General features: G+C 45.2%; 1 protein-coding gene across 1 annotated transcript in view; it reads left to right on the forward strand.

The window, feature by feature from the left end:
* Positions 1-644: 644 nt before the first annotated feature.
* The window catches only part of ptch2 (patched 2), a 29419-nt gene continuing 6098 nt past the window's right edge, over positions 645-23965 (forward strand). Inside the window, exons 1-20 of the mRNA XM_038718070.1 lie at positions 645-791; positions 2412-2604; positions 11459-11648; positions 11747-11816; positions 11915-12006; positions 14353-14461; positions 14577-14663; positions 14803-14924; positions 15907-16054; positions 17093-17224; positions 17333-17488; positions 17616-17708; positions 17847-17972; positions 18803-19190; positions 19293-19817; positions 20416-20558; positions 20724-20904; positions 21018-21298; positions 22790-22927; positions 23378-23520. Coding sequence (XP_038573998.1) covers positions 645-791; positions 2412-2604; positions 11459-11648; positions 11747-11816; positions 11915-12006; positions 14353-14461; positions 14577-14663; positions 14803-14924; positions 15907-16054; positions 17093-17224; positions 17333-17488; positions 17616-17708; positions 17847-17972; positions 18803-19190; positions 19293-19817; positions 20416-20558; positions 20724-20904; positions 21018-21298; positions 22790-22927; positions 23378-23520 — 3464 coding nt within the window. The remainder of the gene's footprint in view (positions 792-2411; positions 2605-11458; positions 11649-11746; positions 11817-11914; positions 12007-14352; positions 14462-14576; positions 14664-14802; positions 14925-15906; positions 16055-17092; positions 17225-17332; positions 17489-17615; positions 17709-17846; positions 17973-18802; positions 19191-19292; positions 19818-20415; positions 20559-20723; positions 20905-21017; positions 21299-22789; positions 22928-23377; positions 23521-23965) is intronic.

Raw genomic sequence — 23965 nt, forward strand, 5'->3', positions numbered from 1 at the left:
GGCAGCAAGCTGTGTGCTCGGGTGCGCGCACGTGTGTGTGTGTGTGTGTTCGTGCGTGCGCGGCTGTCCAGAGTTTATTGAAAGTGTTCCTCTCTCCCTCCCCCTCCTTCTCCTCCTCCTCCCCCCTCCCTCCAGCCCAGGCAGCAGCAGCCTGGGTGGTCCGCCTCTCTCTCCACTTTGGTGAGCTGTTGCTTAGCAGCTAATAATAGGCGATGTTTGCAAAGTAATTTGCCTCTTCCTTGGCCAATGGGAGACGGAGCACTTTTCCATCAAACCTCCCTTTTCAGGATTTGCCGAGAGGCGAACTTCTCCAAATGTTACCGCTACGGGATCGGAGTTAGACTTGACACGGACGGCTCAGACATAGGCTACTACTACTACTACTACTACTCCTCTCTGAGAGGTCGTTTCATAAACTATCGGGACGAATGAAGACTGAAGGATCTATACGGATTTCGGCGCATAATGTTGGGATGGAGTTTCGAGACTTGTTCGGCTCCAAGGAAGACTAGAAAACGTCCCTCTGACTTGTCGCCTGCGCTGCTGGATGCGCTCCTCTTCTATGTTGGATTATTATCGCTTTTTCTGAACTCGCACCAATTCTCTGTCGCTTTGCTCTGCGCCCCGTTCCCACTCGTCGGACTATGGCCACGGATCGCGGGGTCCCAGGGGCCGGCGTCTATGGAGATTTACCCCCAAGTTATACACGCTCTCAGCCGCCTGCGAACCCAGACCTACTCCGGAGACCCAGCTACTGCCACGCTGCTTTCGCTCTTAAACAGATTTCAAAGGTGATACAACGCTCGCTGTAGGCTATATGGTGTGGATTTACTATGAGGGCAGCTTTCATTCAGTCGGCAAATGTGAATGAAGGGACCTCAAAGGCAGCTTTTGATTTAGCCGTTATCTAATCGCTATAGTTGAGGGCGCATGTGGGAATGTAGGATAGGCTGAAGCAGTAGCTCCCAAACTGGGGTCCGGGGACCACCAGGGCTCCCCAAGGGAGTCGACAGCGAAAGCAAGTGTTCAGTTTAACTGTTTATAACGAAAAGAGTGTAGAAATTGTCATTAGCGGTTGACATAGACAGCAGAAACCGTATGCTTAGTGTTTACTGAGAGAAAACCTTATAGATATCTGAGCTTGCATGACATTGGCACCCCTGGAATAAAAGCAACAACAATTTTACAAGCGTTTTCATATTCGGCAGCATGTTAACTTTGCTGTTTAAGTTTTGAATGGACAGTGGACTCTCATTCATTTCTTGTTGTTAAAGCCACCAGGAGAGAGTGAGTGAGCGAGGGAAAGTTTGTTCCCATATCCCAAGCCGTGTTGTGCGTGTTTTTGGCTTTGTGCAGGCAGCGGAGAGCGCACTGGCCCGGGGTCTGTTTGGAAATGTGGTGGGTCCTGTAAAGGAATTCACTGATTGAGTTTGATCTGACAAAGCATCTTTGGACCGCCCGGATGCTTGGACGTGTTTCAGCACTGCCGAGAGAAACCACAACACCAGTGCAATGTCTTCTGCAGCATGACATTTGTAGCATAGGGACTGGTTCGCCCTAAAGTAGAGAATCTAACAGTTATATTAAAAATTACGAGGGCGTGGAAACTGTAGGCCTATAATGTAGATTAGATGTCAGCTGAAACTTTCTTGGTTAGCTCATTATGCCAGTATGTATTAGTATAGTCAAGAAAAAGTTAATGAACAAGGCCTCTACTTACACAAATGGCAATATTTTTCTCAACAGCAGGACGCATATGGTGATAACTTTGTACTGTATACTTAGTAAAGACCGCATTCATATATGGTTTTTAACATAGAGTGACAACCTTTTGACTAAACAGTATTTATTGTCTTAATGATTCTTAGCATGATCAGAATTTTCACTATGTAGCTTTCAGTAAGTCATTGTTCTGTAGGGATGAAAACGGATGGACTCTGTAAATTTAAACTAAGAACTAGTTTCCCCAAAAGCTGAACATACTACAAAGTATTGCCGCAACCGCGCAGATTAGCCTAAATCATCTCAAATGCGGGGTGTCGTTGGAGATTCTGTCCTGGGTCTGAACTGTGTTCAGGTGATGCACATGAGACTTCAACTGCAATATAACAGAACAATCAGCGTTGGACAGCACTGGCATCAGATCGGTGGTTAGCTTGTTAGCACCAACTTGTCAAGTTATACGAAGCTTAGAAGTAGCCTACACCTCTCTCTGAATACAGATTCATGTTATCTAGTGTCTTGGATGTGAGTTGCAGCTGTGCTTTAGGTTTGACCTAAATTCTTCACACTTGAGACACAGATTGTTGTGGACTTTGTGGACAGTTGTGCAATAATGCATTATTTATGTATGGTAACATAGTGATAATAATGCTGTCCCTTTCTCGCCCTCCCTCCTGCTCCTAATCCAGGGGAAGGCGGTAGGTCAGAAAGCTCCTCTGTGGATCCGGGCGAGGTTCCAGGCCCTCCTGTTCTCTCTGGGCTGCCACATCCAGAGGCACTGTGGGAAGGTCCTCTTTATTGGACTCTTAGTATTCGGGGCTCTGTCTGTGGGACTCCGAGTCGCAGCCATCGAAACGGACATCGAACAGCTATGGGTGGAAGGTGAGTTTAAGATACCTCTGTTGATTTTTTAAGCGATGTTCTTGTGAAGCAGCAACACAAACAATGTAGTAACTGTTTCTCACACAAATACAACATCACTTATCCTTTAGGGGAGCCATAATTCTGTGAGTTCAGTCTTAGGGCATGGCTGGATTTACTGACTTTTTCGTTAAGAAATGTCAGCTGAGAGTAGTTTGTACATTTTGATGAACTGGAGTTTGAATGACAATATTGGCTGCTGGGGAAATGCAGGGTGACCACGTTTATGTCATCTCAGTACCAAGGGAGAGCACTAGGTGTGTGACTGATAGACTGACTGCTTGTCAGGCTGAAATCCTGACTAAAGCAGCAACAAGGAACAGCATCTCTCCATAAGAGTTTTAACATGCCTTTTGCATAGTAGGGCACATGTCTGTTTCCTGTGCATTGTGGAAGGGAATCTACTGTATGTTGTATTCTGGGAGCTCAGTGTTGTTTTGTTCGGTCATGTCTGTTCATGTTTAATAAGTCACATTTTACCTGAGAAACCCATAGAAATCTACACGGCTGCATCGCAATGCTATCTCTCCGTCTTCTATCATGAAGACACTCACTGTCCCAAAGGCATGGCTGTGGTAGTGATTCTGCACTGACTCACAAACCTTCTTTACATTTGACACTGCTCTCTTTCTCCTGCTATCTGTGCGTTTTAGGTTTAGGTTTATCTGTACATTTTCTGTGGTGTAGGCAGCTTTATTTTTTCACATTTTTTCACACTGGCCAAATTCCTTTTAAACCCCCAGGCTTTCTGTGCCGGGGCTGATCCCCGCAGCAGATGGACTGTGTGAATGGTTAGCCATCTTTAAGGGCTCTGACCCCTCCCCCCTCGGCTCCCTGTGTGGTCCCTAACTATTCTTGGATTCCATTCAACAAGAGGCAAGCAGGCAGGCAGGCAAGCAGGCACCACCTCCCTAAAACCCCGTTCCTCCCTCCCTCCTCCTCCTCTCTTCACAAGAAGAAAAAATATAAGTGAATGCAGCTGAAGTTTACCCACCTGTTTTGCACACTCTAAAAGCGCTACAGCAGTTGGTGAATATAAACAGACTCTATGGGGTTTTTTAAGCCCACCATGTCACCAGAGGATGGGGACAGGCAGCTCCCACAGGAGCCGTGTGGAGGTGTTGGAGAAATTACACACTGCTGGTGTCAAGAGAAGTGTTTGCAGGCTGTGCGCTTCACTTGCACAGGAATTTAAATAAGTCCCTGTATTAGGCACTATTAAAAAAACAATCTCTGTAAATGCAGTCCCTGGAATTATTAGGTTTGAAACGCATGAATCAGCTACAAAAGCAGGCAACAAGAGTTTGAATTTCCACAGTCTCCCTTTTCTTTGGTGTCATTCTGGTTAGTGTAAAGCGTCAGGATTACCTCTTGAGCTAATTGGCAGATCCATCTCTTAAAGGAGATGTTTAGATGTTTGTGTGCCAGTTGTTTTGCTGTGGGATTGAGAGAGTTGAACGGGGAATCGGGGTGCTGAAAAGGAATGCTGTGCCTTTAAGAGGCTGTGGCCATGTTTCTAAAGTTTCTGCCTGCCTTGTTTCCACCAATAGCCCATTGACAAAGCTGCTAGGGCCTCAATGGAGAGTAAAGTGGTTCGGTAACAAGGAGAGGTTAGTTCTCCGTCTGTCTTTCTCTTTCACACACACAAACACAGAAAAACACACACACACACACACACACACACATGCACCATTGCACATAAGCCAGAAGAGGGAGGAATGATATGCTCTCTAATAAGACAGCTGGTTTCATATTAAGGGACTCAAAATATTGTTCTGCATTAGTTGTGAAGTTTTATTGGGCTGTGTTTGTGTACATATCTTAACTTAGAAGAGATGTAATTTCTAATGCATACCAGCAAATTATGTCCTTCTTATTTGACTAGCAATCATATGAAACAGCTCTTCCAGGTTGCAGCATAAACAAAACATTCCCACTTGTATCCTAATTTGTTCAGAATAAACTAGCTGTGAAGTGACACCAAATGTGTTAACGCTGCCTGTGTGTGTGTGTGTGTGTGTGTGTGTGTGTGAATGTGTTAGGGGCATATGCTTCCCATCATATATTCATACTAGAGGCTACCCCCACACCACCCCCGCATACACAAACACATACACTTGTCATTTTTGCCACCTTTGGTGTGTACAGCTTGCCTAGCCGTCTGTCTGCCTCCCCGAATTTCCTGACAGCATGCCCGTCTGTCTGCCTGTGCTTTGTGTATGTCTGTTTATATTTATACCTGTCTGTCTGCCTGCTCTGTGAAGTCAGGCCACCAGGGCTTTTTTAATTGCTTCCTCCCTCCTACAAGACCAAAACACTGTGAAGCCGAGCACAGCAGTGTCTGTCTAGAGAGAGTAGACAGAGAAAGACAGAATAGGGAGGTCAGCAAAGTGCAAAGTTAGTTTCCGCACGATGCGTACCTGCATCTTTGTTTGCTCTAAGGATTGCTGTGCATTAGCAAGGAGAACACGGACAAGAAAGTAAAAGGGTTAATCATGCCTTCAGTCCTCACACCTGTGTTGGTAGGAATAAAAGCCACAGTATCAGGGTGTTTAGTCTGACAAGGGGATTAAGGACTATTTGTGGCTTACTGCTCAGTCACTGAGAGAATCTGCTGCAGACATCACCCATCAAAATATCTGAACTTACTCAGACAGGTCTTGTTTAGCAAGCTGTATTTTAAATGTTGGATCTTAAAAGTGGCTGAATTACATTATATTTCTATAATTCCCCAAGTTCTGTAATTTCACTGTAAAGTTTGCAAACTGTCAACATACTTTTCATCCTATATGCTTTATGCTTAGATAGCCTGCCCACCTTTGAGAGTGTGAAAACTGGTGTGAGGTGAGCACTGTGTGACCCAGCCTGTATTGTCCGCCAGCAGAAAAGAGAGAGGGATCGTAAAAAGAGGTGCAGGAAGAAGAGAAGGACGATGAGTGGAGATATTGGGGGGTTGGGGCAGGAACAGGGTGGAAGGTTTATGGCTAGCTGACACTTCTTTTGCCTGTGTTTTTGCCTGTCTCACTTGAACAAACATCAAGTGTGAGGCTGTCTCACGCGTGTCTCTGTCACCATAAAGGACTGTGACAGGGTTTGTTTGTATGAGAGAGAAGTGACTTGAAAAGCTTGAAATGTATACTAAAATTGGATTTCTTATCACAATGTGTTTGGATAATTGTTTTAAGTATTATATCAAATGGTAAGACGTTTCAGCTCAGATTATTCTCCTTTTACATAGAAAAGCTTGTTTGGGAAAGAGAGGAAAGAAATGGCCTCCATGTAAAAGTGGTGGTGTTTACGCTGACATTAACTAAACTCATCCTTCTTGGCAGAGTTTGGGCGAGGCATGACAGACATGTACACATACTCAAGCTGTCTAAATATGAGTGCAGTGAGACATGGCCTATCCAGATAGCAGGCGCACCACATGTCCCATAAAGAGGCCATGTAGAAAGAGGATAGGAAAGGGGGAGGTAAAGACCATACACGGTCCACATAGCATGAATGCATAGAGACAGAAGTTAGCCAGCTAGCAACGAAATCAGACAAGGTCTTTTACAGACATGAGGAGACCAAAAACAGAGTTATTAAAAGAGAGAGAAAGAGAACCTGGATGTCAGAAAACATGTCTGAGTTTGCGCAAATGAGCGAATGCACACGTGGGCATTTCGGTGTTTGGAGCAGTTTCTCTAAACAAACCTCAGAGCGGCACAGCAGGTAAATGCTATAATTCATCGGAGCGCACACAGCACCCCAGTTCAGACAGAGAAAGGGAGCTCTATGAGGCATTATTGGAGGTGAATAGTGCGCGGTGGTGCCCCAGCTAGATAAATAAACTCCCAGCGCTCAGGGCCCAGGACCTCACTGGTAGAGAGAACAAACAAGACCAGAGTCAACCTGGGTCACTTCTAAATGTTTATTTCACCCCCCCCCCCCCCTCTTTTCCCGTCATCCTTCAATCCAAGTCTCCCTCATTCCATCCCTTTTTTCAGCAGCCCCCCCAATACACACACACACACACACACATGCTTTTTAACAGACCACCCTCCAACAAATAAACACAGATTGAGCTGCTATAGATACGTGTGCATATGACAGACACATTGCTTTTGCTTCCATGTTACAGGAAACGCACAGGGCGCACCCTACCTGGGTTTTGTTTTTGAAGAAGTAATTGTAAAACAAAAGTATTCATCATGTGGACTGGATATCAAAGTTACAGCCACATTTACAGTGATAACATGAAAGTGTTGTTTTAGGTGGCCAAGTTTTTGTAGAAAGAGCACCGGACTGTCAGTCTTTGCAACATTGAATGCAATATACTGAGAAAAAGGCTGCAATGCAACTGAAAACAGGATAATGAAAACATGATCAATATAGCTTGGCGCCCTTTCTTTCCTAGCTGAAGAGCAGCTTTTGTCTTTGGTCTGCACGAAATAAAGCGGCACCAGTCACCTTAGAGTTTGCACCATTTGCCTCTGTCTTTACACCATGAAAGTGTAAAAAGTAAAGGGAGAGGGAGATGGAGAGAGACTGAACATTTTCTTGGTTCTCGGGAGGGAAAAAAGAAATGGTTCTTGGGCTCAGTAAATTCATTTCTCTTCTGAATGAGACCAGCAACGTGGAAAAATTTTGCCTTTCAGGCAGGGATGAATGTATGTTTCAACCACACATTAAGCAGTATTAGCGGTCAGTGGAGTGTCTAATGTGACTATTTTTCACAGTGGCCAACTCTGCCCATGATTAGCATAATTAGCAGAGGCAAGCCTATACATATGGAAATAGAAAGTGCCTAAATGCCAACCCTGGTGGAAATTTATGTGTGGTGGCTAACACCACTGGCACATCTGAATAGAATGTAAGTGAAACTGATTTTTCATGTTGTTTTCTCTGTTTTATACTGTTTTTAAGGTGTGATCTCAGGGTGGTTGTTTTTTTCATGATGGTGGGAGCTGCAGGGTTTAAACACATTGAAACCGATTAGATTTGTTTTCTTGTGTTCACACGTTAATTAGAATTTTGTGTCTTTTACGATTAATGAACAGATACAGAGTGCATGTGAAGACAAAAACACACACACACACACACACACACACACACACGCATACTGCATTTCTATAGGTAAGATACCAAAGTGCCAGCTTCTCTTTCTTGCCCCCAGCTTCACCCTCCCACAGCCAACTCGGGCATTGTTTTACAGGCTGGGAAAGTTTTGGTCCATTTGCTTTTGTTGTGAAAAAAACGTCCCCTCTTTATTTTATTCCGCTGTTTGTTGGGAAACATCTGAAAGAAATTGAAGGGTTGAATGACAAAAGGGTCTACATTCAGTCTGGAGCTGCTGTACTTAAGGATTGTATGGAAGAACGGCCCATCTGCTGGGGGCAGCCTACTTTAGGCGGTGCCCTGGCTATAGGGCAGGGCCGGGCTGAGGACCCAAAGTAGGGCATAGTCCTGATTCTGGTGGGTCCATATGTGACAAAAGGACCAAGAGTTTTTTGTGATGCTGGTGCCAGGCCAAGATAATGAATTTCTCATTTGGCTCTTTTGCTGAAAATGAAAAGAATTAAAGGAACACTATTGAAACACTGAAAAAAATGGTGGAGAGAAAAAGTAAATGATGGATAGAAGATGGCAGCCAAGGAGCAGCTTACTGTCTTTCTCTTATATTGTTCGGTAGAACTGTTTTCCCCTTAAATCTATCTTTTATTGAAGGAGATTCATTATAGAAATAAGATGTTCATTTGTCCTGTGTCCTGTCATGCTGTGTAAATCAGGAAAAGGTAACTTCCAATGCACTATGTAGCAGGAGAAAGCATAAATGTCACTTTCAGCCCTCTTCGTCTTGGGTCTTCCTCCATAGCAGCGTGGGGCCTTTCAGAGGCCCTCTAATCCAGCTAATCTACCACACTGAACTTTAAGGTGGCCTGCTCTGACCTAGCATGGCCTGGAACTGGGACTAGCCCTGTAAACCATGAAGACAGAACAGAATAGAATACATTAGAAAGACAACACTTTAAAGGTGGCCTTGCCTCCATCCTAAAAGCCAGATGTGAGAAGCCGCACATATTTTTTAGTTAGGGGATTCTGGGTGTTCAGCTTTTGGGGATGGAAGAGTCAGGTAGAGAGGAAATGACCAAGGTTGGTGGAGACAGGGTCCTATGTTTACACTGGTGCACACACCCACACACCGAGGTACATGTACACACACATTCATACAAACATTATATTTTTATTTCACACTTGCTTTGGCAATAAAGCCTCAATGGCTTGAATTGAATATTTGTACACCCACAGCCATGAAACCATGTCAGGGCTTGTTACGACATTTTGCATTTGCTTTTCGCTTTCCCAGTGTCGTAACTGTTGTGAAAGTGCTTTTAGTGGTGAAACTACTAAATTAATTCACATGATGCACACGACAGAGTCGAGTTGTTTGCTAAAATTTGTAAGTTGATGGTCGAGTTTCTCAAAAACATCCAATTAAAGAACTATGGATGAGATTTAGAAGAAGATGTGATCATTTGTGATAATTTATTTTTTGCCCCATTTTGGATCATGTTGCTAAACACAGACTAATATTTCAAGTAAAAAATTGCTCATGTAATAAAATTACCAGCCACTAAACCCCGACTTCCACACTCAAAGGCAATTTCTTCCCAGGGTGGGAAGATTTCCGGGAACTGTCTCTTTAAGGCAGTGTGGTGTGCAGGCTGAGAGCAGGGAGAGGGTAGGGGGGATTGAAAAAGAAAAAAGAACAGAAAATTAGAAAAAGAGAGGAAAAGGAGAAGAGAAACCAGGGGATAGAAAGAAAGAGATATGAAAAGAAAGGACAAGGTTTCTTCTGGAGTTAGTGGTGAACTGAGCAGAGCTGAAGTGAGCAGAGTAGTTGCGAAGCTCAGAGTTGGGTGGTTGGGGCCAGACCAGGGATTGAGGAGAGAAGGCGAGAAAGAGAGAGAGAGCGAGAGAGAGGGAGAGAAGAGAGAGAACTGGCTGCCTGGGTGGTCCAGATGGGAGGAACGAGACACAAATAGCTATAATTTACTTCAGGAGGCCTGTAATTACAGAGCCAGAGTCTCTCCGAGCCACCCAGTTCCTGTTGGGATCAAAACCCCACACTGCAGAGGTTAACATACGAAATGTCAAAAAAGGTTTAACAGATGTCAAAGAGGTCCACGAACGGAAAGGGTTCCATTTTGTAGTAGCCTTTTTTGATTGGAAATCTGTGTGTCCAATAAATTTAAAGAACCAGTACTCTTTTTGTTAAAAATTACTTAATTTTTAAGAGGCTTGAGGAAATTCGTTATTGTTTTTGTGGCTGCTTTGTGGCAATAAAAGCTTTATTAAAAGCCTCTTGACTTTAAACATTTTGTAAGATCAGATGTCTAAAAGCCTATTCAACAAGAACATGTGCCATTTTGAGTTTTTCTTTTTCTTTTTGGGATGCACTAAGTCAGACACCCGTGACTGCAAATAAACAAATTGACCTTATATTCTCAAGCCCCTGTGCAGGTAATTAAAGCCTTGAAAGCGAAGCCTAGAAATATTGGACTGTGTCTCCAAGGCCCAGAATTCTAACCTGATCTCACACTTTCGCGGCGTAGGCTGAATAGTTTTTTCTTTCTCTACATCAATTATAGGAGCCTCCAGGCTGGGGGAGGTGCAGGGAGCGTGAGGGAAAAAGAGAAAGAGAGAAAGAAAAAAAGAGGAAGACAGAGGGAGAGAAAGACAGAGGCAGGAGCTGTGTTAAGAGTATGAGTGAAATAGATGCAGCCAGGATTGAGTGCAGCATAGGGAAAGTGAGTAAAAGAGTGATGAGAGTTAGAATTAAGGAGGTAGCCCTTGTTTCCGAACCCACCTCCCCTCCTTCTCCCCTTCCCTCCCTCTCTTTCTCTCTCTGGGGTTGTCATGTAGTGGGACAGCAAGAGGGGCAGAAGGGCCCTCTGTGATCCAGCGCGGCATGTTTCATGTCCACTTGGCACAGGCACAGATCCCCCCGGCTGGCAAACTCTTTTCAGGGCAACCTCCTGTAATTAGGGGGCTGGAGTCTACCGCACAGCACAACATAGTGCTCTCTCTCTCTCTCTCTCTCTCTCTCTCTCTCGCTCACTCTCTGTCTTTCTCATCCTCTTTCTATCTCTTTTTTGTTCATCACCACCACTAACATCCATGTTTATCCCTCTATGAATCTATTTACCTTTCTTTATCAACTTGTATCTCCAAGTTCTTTGATATCTTCTCTTCCCAACTTTGGTGTGCCGTACATCACACTGTTTCTCGCTGTTCCCCTTCATCCAGCTCTTCTCTTCTTCAGGGCCTTACTCCAGTGCCTTCGGAGTAGAGTGTATAAAGATCAAGACTGACAAGTTAATTACTCATCGTGATCTTTTCTCATGTATTCAGAATGTCTTTGTGGATTTCTGCTGCCCCGGCAGAGTGGGGCATCAGAAGGCTGGTTTTCCTAACTAACAGGGCACATCTGTTTCACAGAAGGAGCCAATGAGAAGCTGTATTACTCATTTCTCTTGGCCAGACGCTGGCTTGTGTGAAGTGCCTTCAAAACCAACACTGGCGAAGGCCAAGGGCGTTGGTCGATATATGTGTGTGTTTTTGTGCAAGTGTGTGTGCATATACCCATGCAACACACTTTGTTATATGATACAAATGTGTGTGTGTATGTGCATTAAATTTGAATATCTATCTATCTATCTATCTATCTATCTATCTATCTATCTATCTATCTATCTATCTATCTATCTATCTATCTATCTATATCAAGAATTCAGTATTCATTTATCCTTTTTTCTTTGTTTTCCAGCTGGTAGTCGGGTAAGCACGGAACTTCGCTACACCAAGGAGAAGCAGGGAGAGGAGTCAGTATTTACCTCACAGATGCTTATCCAGACCCCCAAAGAAGAGGGCACCAATATTCTTACCCAGGAGGCTTTGCTGGTTCACATGGAAGCGGCCCTGTCTGCCAGCAAGGTCCAGGTGTCACTGTTTGGCAAGTAAGTGAACCACATATATGTAAAGTGAAAACTTTTCCTGTGTTTATGCTTCTGTCAGCAATTAGAGTTCTAAATTAAATTTTTTTTCTCTCTTGTAGATCGTGGGATCTCAATAAAATATGCTATAAATCAGGAGTCCCTATTATAGAAAATGTCATGATTGAAAGGGTAAGTTCACAGCAAATATATTTTTTGGTCGTATATATAAATTCTTTCCCCTAATTTGTGCAGTTTAATCATGCTTCTTTTTTATTTCCTGATCCCAGATGATTGACAAGCTATTCCCCTGTATGATAATCACCCCATTGGACTGTTTTTGGGAAGGGGCCAAACTACAAGGAGGCTCCGCCTATTTACCGTAAGGCTTGGAATATTAGACCCTTTTTTTGCATATTAAAACATTTCACAGAACATCTCAGCTCTCCCTTTGCTGTCATTGCTTCCATCTGACTTGCATTTCATGCAGAGTAGAGCCATTGGAGGGGTCCACAACTTTTAACACATGCTCGATGGAGACATACAGTTGGGCTTTCAATAGTCTGTCAGTGGGCGCTGTGACTGACAGCGGCGGTCAGTAATAGAGTTCTTTTACGGCCCAGAGAGGGACTGGAGGGGGATGTCCTGACACTGAATTCAAAGAGAAAAAGTGAGGGAGAGATGCAGCGAGCGAGGGTGGGATGGAGAGAGAGAGGAGAGATGGCTGCAGCAGCCACTGGGTGGTGGGTTGGTAGAACGGAGGGCGGGGAGGCGGCGGTGGTGGCAGGGGAGCCCTTTGGGTCAGACAATGGTAAGCATTCTTTCAGTTTACGAGTGAGTGTCCATCAGTGCAGGGGCCCCGGAGGAGGGAGGGGGCCCGGCTTTGTCAGCTCACGGCTAACACTCGACATTCTCATGGTAATGCCCCCGGCTCCCAGCTCCCAAGTTGTCCAACAAATAAAATGGGCAGTATTCAACTCAAGTCCCCCGAGAAAGAGAGAGAGAGGCTACAAGACGGTTAACAGTGGAGTCTGGGCGTATTTGGGCATTTGGGGATTCAGTTTTTTTCTTATCCTTTTTTGGGACAAAGTTCTCTTGAGAAATTGAGTGACTGAAAGAGAGCTTTTTTTTGGTCATCAGAAGTGATATTTCAATTGAGTGCTTAGTTTATAAGTGATAGTTTAGATCATAGCAGATGTTTCACTCCAAACAAATTATTTGTTTATATTTCTGTCTCAAGCAGACAACACTATGCTGTATGACAAGCCAGCACACAGAAACAAACACAAGTTTCCCATCCTTAGCATCTCCCAGTTGGCTTGTGTGAAACCAGAGCGACAGAGTAGGAGAAGGGGGTCTTTGATGATGCACATGTCTTCCGAGCATTCCTGTAAATCACACAAAGTGTTCTGCATCTGTTGTTATTTATTGAATGTTTTTTACTCACTTACTCACAGGAGCCAGTGGGAACTTGTGGTGGTCACTGAGGCCTGTGTCTTCTTAGTCAGCTTCCACTTCACTTAAGCTCTGGATTTAAAAGCAAAAAACAAGAAAAAAGAGGGAGATACAGAGAGAGAGAAAGGGGAAGAGGGAGAGAGGCAGATTGGGGATGAGAGTGAGGAAGAGTGGATGAGAGAGAGAGCAAGAGAGAGAAAACTTCGGAGAACAAAGAGCAGCAATCTATGAAAAAACAAAAGGGCCTAGGCCCGGTTCACTCAAGCAAAAACTAGCTGATAAAGGAGTGTGTCTTTGGGAGCAGAAGCAAAAGGGACCCTGGTATGTGGGAATAGAAGAGGAGCTCTCTTCGTGAGCCATTGGAGTGAGATTGGGCCCAGAGCGGAGAGACTTTGGGATTCTTTTATTTCCCTCTCTCACTGTCTTCTTTCCTACTTTGTCTCACTGCAGAAATGCCAATCATGTTGCATATTGCTCCCTCCGACTGTATTTTAGAAAAAAATGTCACATCTAAGATCAAAGTTTCTGTCATACTGTGGATAGGAAATATTTCTGACTTAAACCAGGAATATAATATTAAAGTGGATTGATTCATTTTCTGAATGTTAAACAGTAAAAAAAAAAACTCAAAAAAACAGGTTTCCAAAGTACAGAAAGCTAGTGAGGTAGGCCAAAGCAGGATATCTAGATATAAGACTGTTCAGTTTAGAGTAGATTTATAGACCATAACATAGAGCAGATTATGAATTATTCTTAAGGAGAAGAAGGGTGGCGAAGCAGGTTGAGCTCAGAATTAGCTATTTGTCCGTGAACATCATGCAACAAATAGTGCGAGAGTTCCCCCTTTTCCTCACCTATTTCCTTCCCATGCAGCCTCCCCACCTCTCGCCTTTCCTCCCTGTTTATATCAAGATGTTTGGGTAGGCAGGGGTAATCTTTATGACTCAGTGCAGGACAGTGAGGAATGGAAGTGAGGAGGCAGCCACCGTGCCTTTTCCCGGGGCATTGTGGCAGCGTGAAACAGGATAATAAACGCTTTTTTATCCTGTATCTGCAGCTAGCCTCCTGCGTAGCACGGCACATCGAGGGAGAGAGATTTAAACTGAACTGAAAGAATTATAGTTTTTCTCTTCACAGCAAAGATTAGCAGGAATGCAAAGCCGTGTAGCCTTGCAGGCACAAAGTAATAAAAGTTATTTACAATGTTATTCTTCAAGTTGTTCTTGAAAATGTTAGGGTTGATGTTCATCATACATGTATCTTTACTCTCCAGGGGTATGCCAGATATCCAGTGGATGAATCTAGATCCAGTCAAACTGATGGAGGAATTGAGCCAGTTCACTTCATTGGAAGGATTTAAGGAGATGTTGGACAAAGCCCAGGTAGGACATACACATTTACAGAAGACTTACTCATATGAACAATTAGTTACTCATCTAATTGCATACTTTCCCCCCCAATATGCTGAGACTTTCATAACATTGTTTGATTCCTTAGGTGGGACATGCCTACATGAACAGGCCATGTCTGGACCCTTCAGACCCTGACTGCCCCCTCAGTGCACCCAACAAGGAGCAAGGAGAGGTAAGCTCACACATAAGAATATACAACTTTACATACAGTGAGAAGTTGTAGGTAGATGAATATAGAGCTCAGAGCTACAAAACACCTAACATATTTCTCTGTGTTTTTCCATCTGTTCCTCTGCTGCTCGTCCATTCAGAGTCCTGACATTGCTGGGCGTCTCCAGGGTGGTTGCCATGGTTTTAGCCGGAAGTTCATGCACTGGCAGGAGGAGCTGATCCTGGGGGGGCGGGTCAAGAACAGCCAGGAGACTCTGCTGAGGTGTGTGTTTATTAAGACATGTGAAGAAAGATCAGACACGGCCGTTTCAGGGGATTTTGCTGAGTATCTTATACTAATGCTGTTCTCTTATTAGAAGATGTAATAGTAAGGGAGGGTTGTGCGGTCACCGCCAGCCAAGCAGGCAGTCTGTCAGCCCGTCAGCTTGTGAACCACTGCGACTGTGGAACCTCTGTAACCCCTAATAACCCAACAGACACATGCTAGGAATGCCTCGTACTGAGAGGGATCGGTTTCCTGCGTGACCCAGGTCCAGGAGAGGCCAATTAGAGATGATTGACAGCCACATAAAGCGCCAATCCTATCTCCCCTACCCTGTTACTCATTTGTAGTGTAAGGGATCATAGAAGAAGATACAGAAGAAGGAAAAAATCACTCTAATTCACAAGACTTTCTCTAGATTGTTGTCTTTTCCCTATTGACTTCAGCTGCATTTAAAAGCATGGCCAAAACAAATGTCGTGACAGTACTGGGTCAGAGCCCAGATCATGACCCACACAGACCCAACACAGCCTTGAATGAAAGAGGATTCCAGTCCCATCTGCAGGAGCAGCACTTACTCTCGGATGTGATTTATGATCATTTCTTTCACATTTTCAGCAGCACTGCTGCACACTGTGGCTGTGCCAAGAAAACCTGAGGACATCTGGGATCGCAGCCGAGAGACCGGCAGACAGACAGACTAGATAACACCTGTTTTTAGCTTTTTACATTGGAAGAGAGACAGGCAGGCAGGCGGACAAATACTATAAGGAACGGCACTTGCCTTTAGCCATTATCAGAAAGGCATGTTCCTGTTACCAAGAAGATCTAAACATTCTGACTGGATGATTTTTAATGTGCTAGCTGTGAGATCGATGATGCAATTGACGTTTCAACTCACCTCAACACACAGTAAACCATGTTTGCAGGGGAAGCGTGACAGCTCTTATGTATCCTGTGCTTACACTTGTGTGTTTTCCAGTGCGGAGGCTCTCCAAACCATGTTCCTGTTGATGAGTCCTAAGCAGCTGTACGAGCACTTTAAAGACGACTACGAGATCCATGACATAAACTGGAATGAAGAAAAGGCTACCGCCATCCTCGAGTCCTGGCAGAGGAAGTTTGTGGAGGTGCGAAAATACACACATATTTCTTATATTCAAATGCACACATAAAGATGGACAGGATTATAGTTTTATTGTAGCCACCCAGAAGAAGAGAAAGGAAAGGAAAGAGCCTTTTCACTCTTGTTTTGCTTTGGTATACACACACACACACACACTGCATGGGACTTATTCTGCAGTGTCTGAATTCCATCAGTCTTCAGCCCCCTTGTAAATCGAATCACAGGGCAGACCAGGGCATTAGATGTGTGTATGCTTGTGTGTGTGTGTGTGGTAGGCCAACCATCTCTCTCTGTCAGAGCCCTAGTTATAGGAACAAGCTGTTGCTGTGATAGCTGACACCCACCACGTTGAGGGGAAGGAGAGAGGGAGGGAGGATGTGATGAAGGAAGGGAGAAGGGGTAACAAACTACAACATAAACTGACAGAGACACAAAACCTCTTCCTGACACATTAAAGAACAAGAACAGATCTATCTGAGATTTGGGAATGATGACTTAATGCAGACAGGTAAATAGCTTTGGGGAGCATTAGTCCATTCATGGCACAGTGGGAAGAGTCGCCATGTGATCCCATCCCTTTCACCTTTGACCTCACAACCTCTGGCATCTGTGCTCATTACTCATCAGTTGTCATACATACACACACACATGTAAAGAAAGACAAAAAAAACACACACACAAACACATGCACAGACACACATTCATATATACTTTCACATGCATTTCAAAGGGACAGGGTGATTTTTCAGTTTGAGGGCCCTAAAATATGGGGCCGTAGGAGAGGCTCGGGCCAGCATTGGTCATAGAGAGGAAGTGTGTTTTCATGTGAAAAAAAAGTGCAGCGTGTGTTGCTCCGCAGTTCAGCCCTTTGAAGGTACACATAGCTATCACCCCCAGTGCTTTTTTAAATCTATTTGTTAATCATGTAGGTAATGAGCTAAATAATACAAATTATAGTGTTTTTTATGAATAGCAAATTACATTTTAGAGATGGAAGTATTTAGCCGGACTTTATTGAGATTAATTGATGTTTATCCCCTAGGTGGTCCACCAGAGTATCCCATCCAACTCCAGCCAGTCCATCCACGCTTTCTCCACCACCACCCTCAATGACATCATGAAATCTTTCTCTGATGTCAGCGTCATCAGGGTGGCCGGAGGATACCTTCTCATGGTGAGCTTAATGATTGATTTAAATCAACCGATTACGGCTCGTAAGTTCACAAACAATATTTTACTTTACTGTAAAATAACTCATTTAATGTGGGTTTCTCCTCTCTAGCTGGCCTATGCCTGTGTGACCATGCTAAGGTGGGACTGTGCCAAGTCCCAGGGGGCCGTAGGGCTAGCTGGGGTGCTGTTAGTGGCTCTGTCGGTGGCCGCAGGACTGGGTCTGTGCTCCCTGCTTGGCCTATCCTTCAATGCTGCCACCACACAGGTACAACACAAAGGAAACAACATCCTAAGTTACAAATTACTTTTAAAGAGGGTCTTTCTTTGATTTAAAGCCGAGATTTTGATGTCGCTCACTTCAAATGTTCATTCTGACCCTTTCCCCACCACAGGTGCTTCCCTTCCTGGCTCTAGGGATTGGTGTGGATGACATGTTTCTGTTGGCTCATTCCTTCACAGAGGCTGGAAGCAACATCCCCTTTAAGGTACCTTTAAGACTCTCCTCTCCTCTCCTCTCCTCTCCTCCTCTCCTCTCCTCTCCTCTCCTCTCCTCTCCTCTCCTCTCCTCTCCTCTCCTCCTCTCCTCTCCTCTCCTCTTAATGCTGACTGTTTTTGTTTTAAAGGAGCGGACAGGAGACTGTTTGCGTCGCACCGGCACCAGTGTGGCTCTGACTTCCATCAACAACATGATTGCGTTTTTTATGGCCGCTCTCGTACCCATTCCTGCCTTGCGAGCTTTCTCTTTGCAGGTATGTTTTGCACACACCAGCACCCTTGTGCGCATGCGCACAGTCATGAACACATGTACACAATCGCACACAGAGAGGCCTGAGGCGCCTTTGAAAATGAAAGAGATAACTTAAGAGAGGTGACATTTATTCAGAGCAAGGAAAGTCTTTGTTCCCACTTTTATTGCTGCTGCACCTACAGGACCGGCATTTCTTTGTGTGTGCATGTCTCTGCGTGTGTGTATATGTGCTTAAGTGTTTTGCGTGTGTGCATGTGTGTGGAACAATCAGAGCAAAAAGAGTGATGAACAGAGAGAGAGAGGAGAGAGAGAGGGAGGAAGGAGTGGATCAGTATATCACTGGCCCGTCAAAGCAGTTTGCTCTGATCTGTGACTAACCGTGGGTGGTCTGAAACACACAAGCACACACACAGATACACACACATAGACGTACACACTTTGGAAACCACAGCCAGTGAGAATGTCAGCTTCAGGGGCTGGGGTGAGTAGGGAGGCAGCAGCGGCGGTGGTGAGGGGTGATGGTTTTGCTCAGACTCGCAACATATTCCCTCCCTGCTCTTTTCTCTCAGTCTTTCTAGTAGTTCTTTCATTCTGGCACTCCTTTCTTTCTTTTCTCTGTCTCTCTCTCCCTCTCCCCTTCTGGCTCGCTTACTATTCCTGGCTGGTGATTTAAAGTAAACCTTTTCTTTACTTTTTGGGCTGTGGTCTGAGATACTATAATAAAAAAAGAAGGAGCCTTGACTCTCCCCAGCTGGGGTAGGCTGTCTGTAATTTCACATACTGTTCTCTGTCTTTTCTCACTTTGTTTTTCAATTTTTTTTCTCTCCCTAGGCGGCCATTGTGGTTGTGTTTAACTTCGCCATGGTGCTGCTCATCTTCCCTGCCATCCTCAGTTTGGACCTCCACCGGCGCGAGGACAAGCGTTTGGATATCCTCTGCTGCCTGTACAGCCCCTGCTCCGACCGAGTCATTCACCTCTCTCCGCACGAGCTGTCAGACGCTGGGGAGCAGCCGCCCACGCCTACGACGGCAACGGCGCACACACACCAGTACACGTCGGGATCAACAATCACCACCAGCACCCAAATCACCACCACAGTGCAGGCATTCACGCAGTGTGACGCAGCAGGCCAGCATATCGTCACCATCCTACCACCTACCTCACAGATCTCCACCAGCCCGCAATCCATCATCATCTGCCCCACTTCACAGCCTCAAGGTAAATTAAGCTAAAATAAGCTTCTGATAATTCTGTTATTATGTACAAAGCACTCTCTAAAGTCAGTTAAATAAATCATGATACCAAATTTCCTTCCCCTAGCCATCACACCTTCCCCTACCACCACCTCTGTGCCGGACCCCTATGGCTCCCAGCTCTTCACCCCTACCTCCAGCTCCACACGGGACCTCCTAGCCCAGGTAGAGGATTCCAAATCGGGAAAGGAGTGCGTCCCACTCCCTTTCCTACACTGGAACCTGTCCAACTTCGCCAGGGAGAAATACGCCCCTCTGCTCCTCAAGCCCAAAAGCAAAGCCATCGTGGTGGTTCTCTTTCTGGGCCTCCTGGGACTCAGCCTGTATGGGACCACAATGGTGCACGACGGCCTCTACTTAACCGACATCGTGCCACGCGACACCAAGGAATATGATTTCATTGACGCCCAGTTCAAGTACTTTTCCTTCTACAACATGTACCTGGTGACCATGGACAGATTTGATTACGCCCGGTCACAGAGGCTGTTGGTCCAGCTGCACAATGCCTTCAACTCTGTTAAATACGTGGTCAGAGACAGCAACGACAAACTGCCCCGCATGTGGCTGCACTACTTCCAGGACTGGCTTAGAGGTAAGAATTCAGGCTTGAGTAATGTTATTTCTTTGAGTGAGTCAGGTAATTAGTTGCTCCATGTTCCCCTGAGGGTTTTTGATATTGATGTCAGAATTTGGTGGCGGGTGCAACAGGTTTATTCAGGTCTACTTTTTTTTTTTTACGAAGGACAGTAGTGAATATGTGTGTGAGTGTGTGTCTGTGTGTGTCTGTGTGTGTGCAAGGGTGAGAATGTGCAAAAGGGTGAGCGAAAGTTCAGTCAAGCCCCCATCCACCTGGGCTTTGGGGTGGTGCAGTACACGGGTTGTTGTCATAGGTTATCTTTGTGTGTGTGTGTGTGTGTGTGTGTGTGTGTGTGTGTGTCCTCAGGCTAGAGTGTCAGAGGCCCAGTCAAGAGGAAGTGATAACTAACAGGTCAATCAGAGCCAGCTGAAAAAAAGATGGAAAAGGAAACTTGATATTTCACATTTTCAACATCATTACCCACATGTCAGAGACACGCAGGAAGGCGCCTGTAATTTCATCATAATATGAATCATAATATTTATAAGCGATAAACACAATAATCGTTTCTTCTTTCTTTTTCCTTTCTGTGTGTGTTTTACCTCCCACGCAGGTCTTCAGGCTGCTTTTGATGCTGACTGGCAGGCAGGCAGGATTACCTCTGACAGCTATCGTAATGGCACAGAGGACGGAGCTCTGGCGTACAAGCTCCTCATCCAGACCGGCTCCAAGAAAGAGCCTTTTAACTACAGCCAGGTATGTCCACGAAAAAATGCTTGAATCACATGTCATTCCTATAACAGTGTGTGTGTGGCATTGTGGACAACTACATTATCACCTGTCTTTTTATCCATTTTTTCTGACCAAAACTCAGTACACGAGTGGCCATTAAATCCACATTTTTGAATCACTTTTATCCAGCTGACCTCTCGTCGGCTGGTGGATGCAGAGGGTTTGATCCTCCCGGAGGTGTTTTACATTTACCTGACAGTCTGGGTCAGCAACGATCCCCTGGGCTATGCTGCCTCCCAGGCCAACTTCTACCCCCATCCTCGTGAGTGGATTCACGACAAGTATGACACTACAGGGGAGAATCTGCGCAGTAAGTAAATGTTAAAAGCATTATTTTTGTGGATATGTCAGGAAATGCCTTGCAGCACCAACAGCAAATGATCTGATCTCAAATCTCACCTTTCTTCTCATCCTCTATTTTAGTCCCAGCTGCAGAGCCCCTGGAGTTTGCCCAGTTCCCCTTCTACCTGAACGGCCTTCGCCAGGCCAGCGACTTTGTGGAGGCCATCGAGAGTGTGCGGGCCATCTGTGATGAGTTTAGCCGCAAGGGCGTGTACAACTACCCTAATGGATACCCCTTCCTGTTCTGGGAGCAGTATATTGGCCTCAGACACTGGTTCCTTCTGGCGATCAGCGTGGTGCTGGCCTGCACCTTCCTGGTCTGTGCGATTCTCCTGCTCAACCCCTGGACTGCCGGCATCATTGTAAGCAATCCGTTTGCCCTACAACTCTTCATCATGCCATCCTCTTCCTCCTCCTTCCTATTGCTCTTCTTTTCCACCCTTGCCTGTTTCTGTCTTACATTTTCCACCTCATGCTACCTCAACAACATCATTAGCCCCTTTCTCCCTCTATCCTTCCTCTCACTTTCTTCTCACCCTTCTCAACACAGCTCAATAACGCTGTCTAGGGGGCCCCTTTTTCTCTGCAGAGGGCCAGTACACACACACACACTCACACACACACACACACACACACACAGGGATCTTTGTCATTCTAATGTAGGCTGGGCCGGCCTTAGAAAAGGAAATGCAAAGGAGCAAGAAAGGCTTTGCCCTCCTGAAGCCTCTACCTCCAACTCCCTCGCTGCTTTTGTCAGAGGGAGAGGGAGAGACTTGGGGACAGGACAGATCTGCCGAGTTGCGACCTTGGCCTGCTCAGCCCATCCATCAGGCACATGTGTGTGTGTGTGTGAGAGAGAGAGAGAGAGAGAGAGAGAGAGAGAGAGAGAGAGAGAGAAAAGGAGACAGCCTAAGTGTTCAGCAGTTGGAAAACATTTCACACACAAGCTGGTGGGACCGGTGGTCTTTAAGGGCCCCCCAGACCCACACACAAATCCACATATCCCTGACCATTGGGGGGGGCTGAAGTGTAGCACAACAACAGTGCCAGTTTCAGTTGGAATGTGTTTCATTTAAGTAGTACTGATTGAGACAGCAACACAGCTCAATCTCCTCAAAAAGAGAAAGAGGCACAGCTACATGCATGTTGAATTTCCAAGCATCAGCCCCCTGGTAAGGGGTTTCACCCAGCCTGTATGTGGTCGAGCAGTAAAACGGCTTTTATCATTTCCAATTTAAACGTGCCCCAGCTCGGAGCCCCTGCTGGGATCAAAAGCTCCTGTTGGCCAGGAATCGTTTGCTCCTCCTCGTCTTTTAAGACCTGTTGTTGCTGTTTGTATTGCGGTTCACAGTAACATCACACGTTTACTATTACGACATTAGTGAAAGTGAAACACTGCATTAGATGTTGCTTTAAAATATCGGAAACAATAAAATAAGCAAACAGGCTGGTATCTAGTTAAGAACAAGAGCATTTGTTTTCCACAAACAGAGACAGATGTATGTTTGAATACGGGTGTTATGGTTGTGGCCACACTCGCTGGCACTGTCAGTCATTTCAACCACCTCTGGGAAGGAAGAAAAAGAGAAGGAAGGAGGGAGGAAGGTATTAGCCTCAGGGTGGGTAATTTGATGCCATTTGAGATCCTGAGCACAGGGTCAAAGATTGTGTGGGGTGAAGAGGCAAAAGGGCTCAACTCAGTCACTAAGGAAGGACATATTCACTTTCATTGTTTGCATGCTTTTATTTTTGTTTTATTTAATTTACTCGCTTGTTTCTTCTTCATCTGACTGTTTCCCAAATAGGCAAAATGGTTTTGTTTGTAACACTTTCTTTCCACGCCTTCTTTCCAGGTGTTTATCTTGGCCATGATGACGGTGGAGTTGTTTGGCATCATGGGTCTAATTGGCATCAAGCTGAGTGCCATCCCTGTGGTTATCTTGATTGCCTCTGTGGGCATCGGAGTGGAGTTCACTGTTCACATCGCACTGGTAAGTCGAGACTCAGTCGCACAATGCAAGCACACACATGGATTAACTGTTAGGGGGACTGAGCTCCTACAATTAAACACCTACTTTACTTGAAACCTGATACTTTGGTCTGAATGTTAAATACCTACTACATATGTGACCACAAGGGTGCTGATAGTTCTATGTGGAAGATCCAGTAATAGTATTTTTTAAATTATTAATTAGATGTAATTTTTCTTCAAGGATTTGTAATTGACATTTTATAAAAGCATTAAGCTGCATTTTCCAAATGTTTTGGGTTGTTTTAAAATCAGTGCAAAGCTCTTGTGGCTTAATGCCTGAAATGGAAAGTGATTAAGGTAAAATAAATGTGATTAAACATTTACTAGGAAACTCGTGATCCTCAACAAAACCAAATGCAGAAATTCGGCAAGATTTCCAACTCATTTCTCCTCTCCCCCTGCGCCACAGGGCTTCCTGACAGCGATTGGCAACAGAAACAAGCGCTCCGCAGTGGCTCTGGAGCACATGTTTGCCCCGGTGGTTGATGGAGCGATCTCCACGCTGCTGGGCGTTCTCATGCTGGCTGGGTCAGAGTTTGACTTCATCATGAGGTGAGACGCTGTTTTTTGTCTGCATCTGTGTATGTGTGTGTGGCGACGTACGTGCATTTGACAAGGTGTGCTGACTTTGTGCTTACGTGTGAGAGAGGGACAGTGCTCACTCACACACCAACGGTGTATACACCCTCCACAGCCCATCTGTTACCCTCAGAAGAAGCAGTGTTTTGCTTTGCCCCATTGGTGTGTGTGTGTGTGTGTGTGTGTGTGTATCTATATGTGTGGAACCAGTTGTCTAGCCTCAAGGGGATGGGAGGAAGCCTTGTGGGGTGTCAGGGCTGCATACAGGTGGAAATGTTATACCCCTATTTATGCACACACACAGTAACAAATATGCACCCGGTTCTGTCACTCTGGGCAAATACACATCCGTCTCCTCAACCTCAGAGTACAACAAATGGGAAAAACATCAAGGGTGTGCAGCAGCTGCTCGTAAACA

Source organism: Micropterus salmoides, unplaced genomic scaffold (assembly GCF_014851395.1).
Source record: "Micropterus salmoides isolate LMB-PRFRI ecotype aquatic unplaced genomic scaffold, ASM1485139v1 Ms_hic_scaffold_14, whole genome shotgun sequence".
Taxonomy (NCBI): domain Eukaryota; kingdom Metazoa; phylum Chordata; class Actinopteri; order Centrarchiformes; family Centrarchidae; genus Micropterus; species Micropterus salmoides.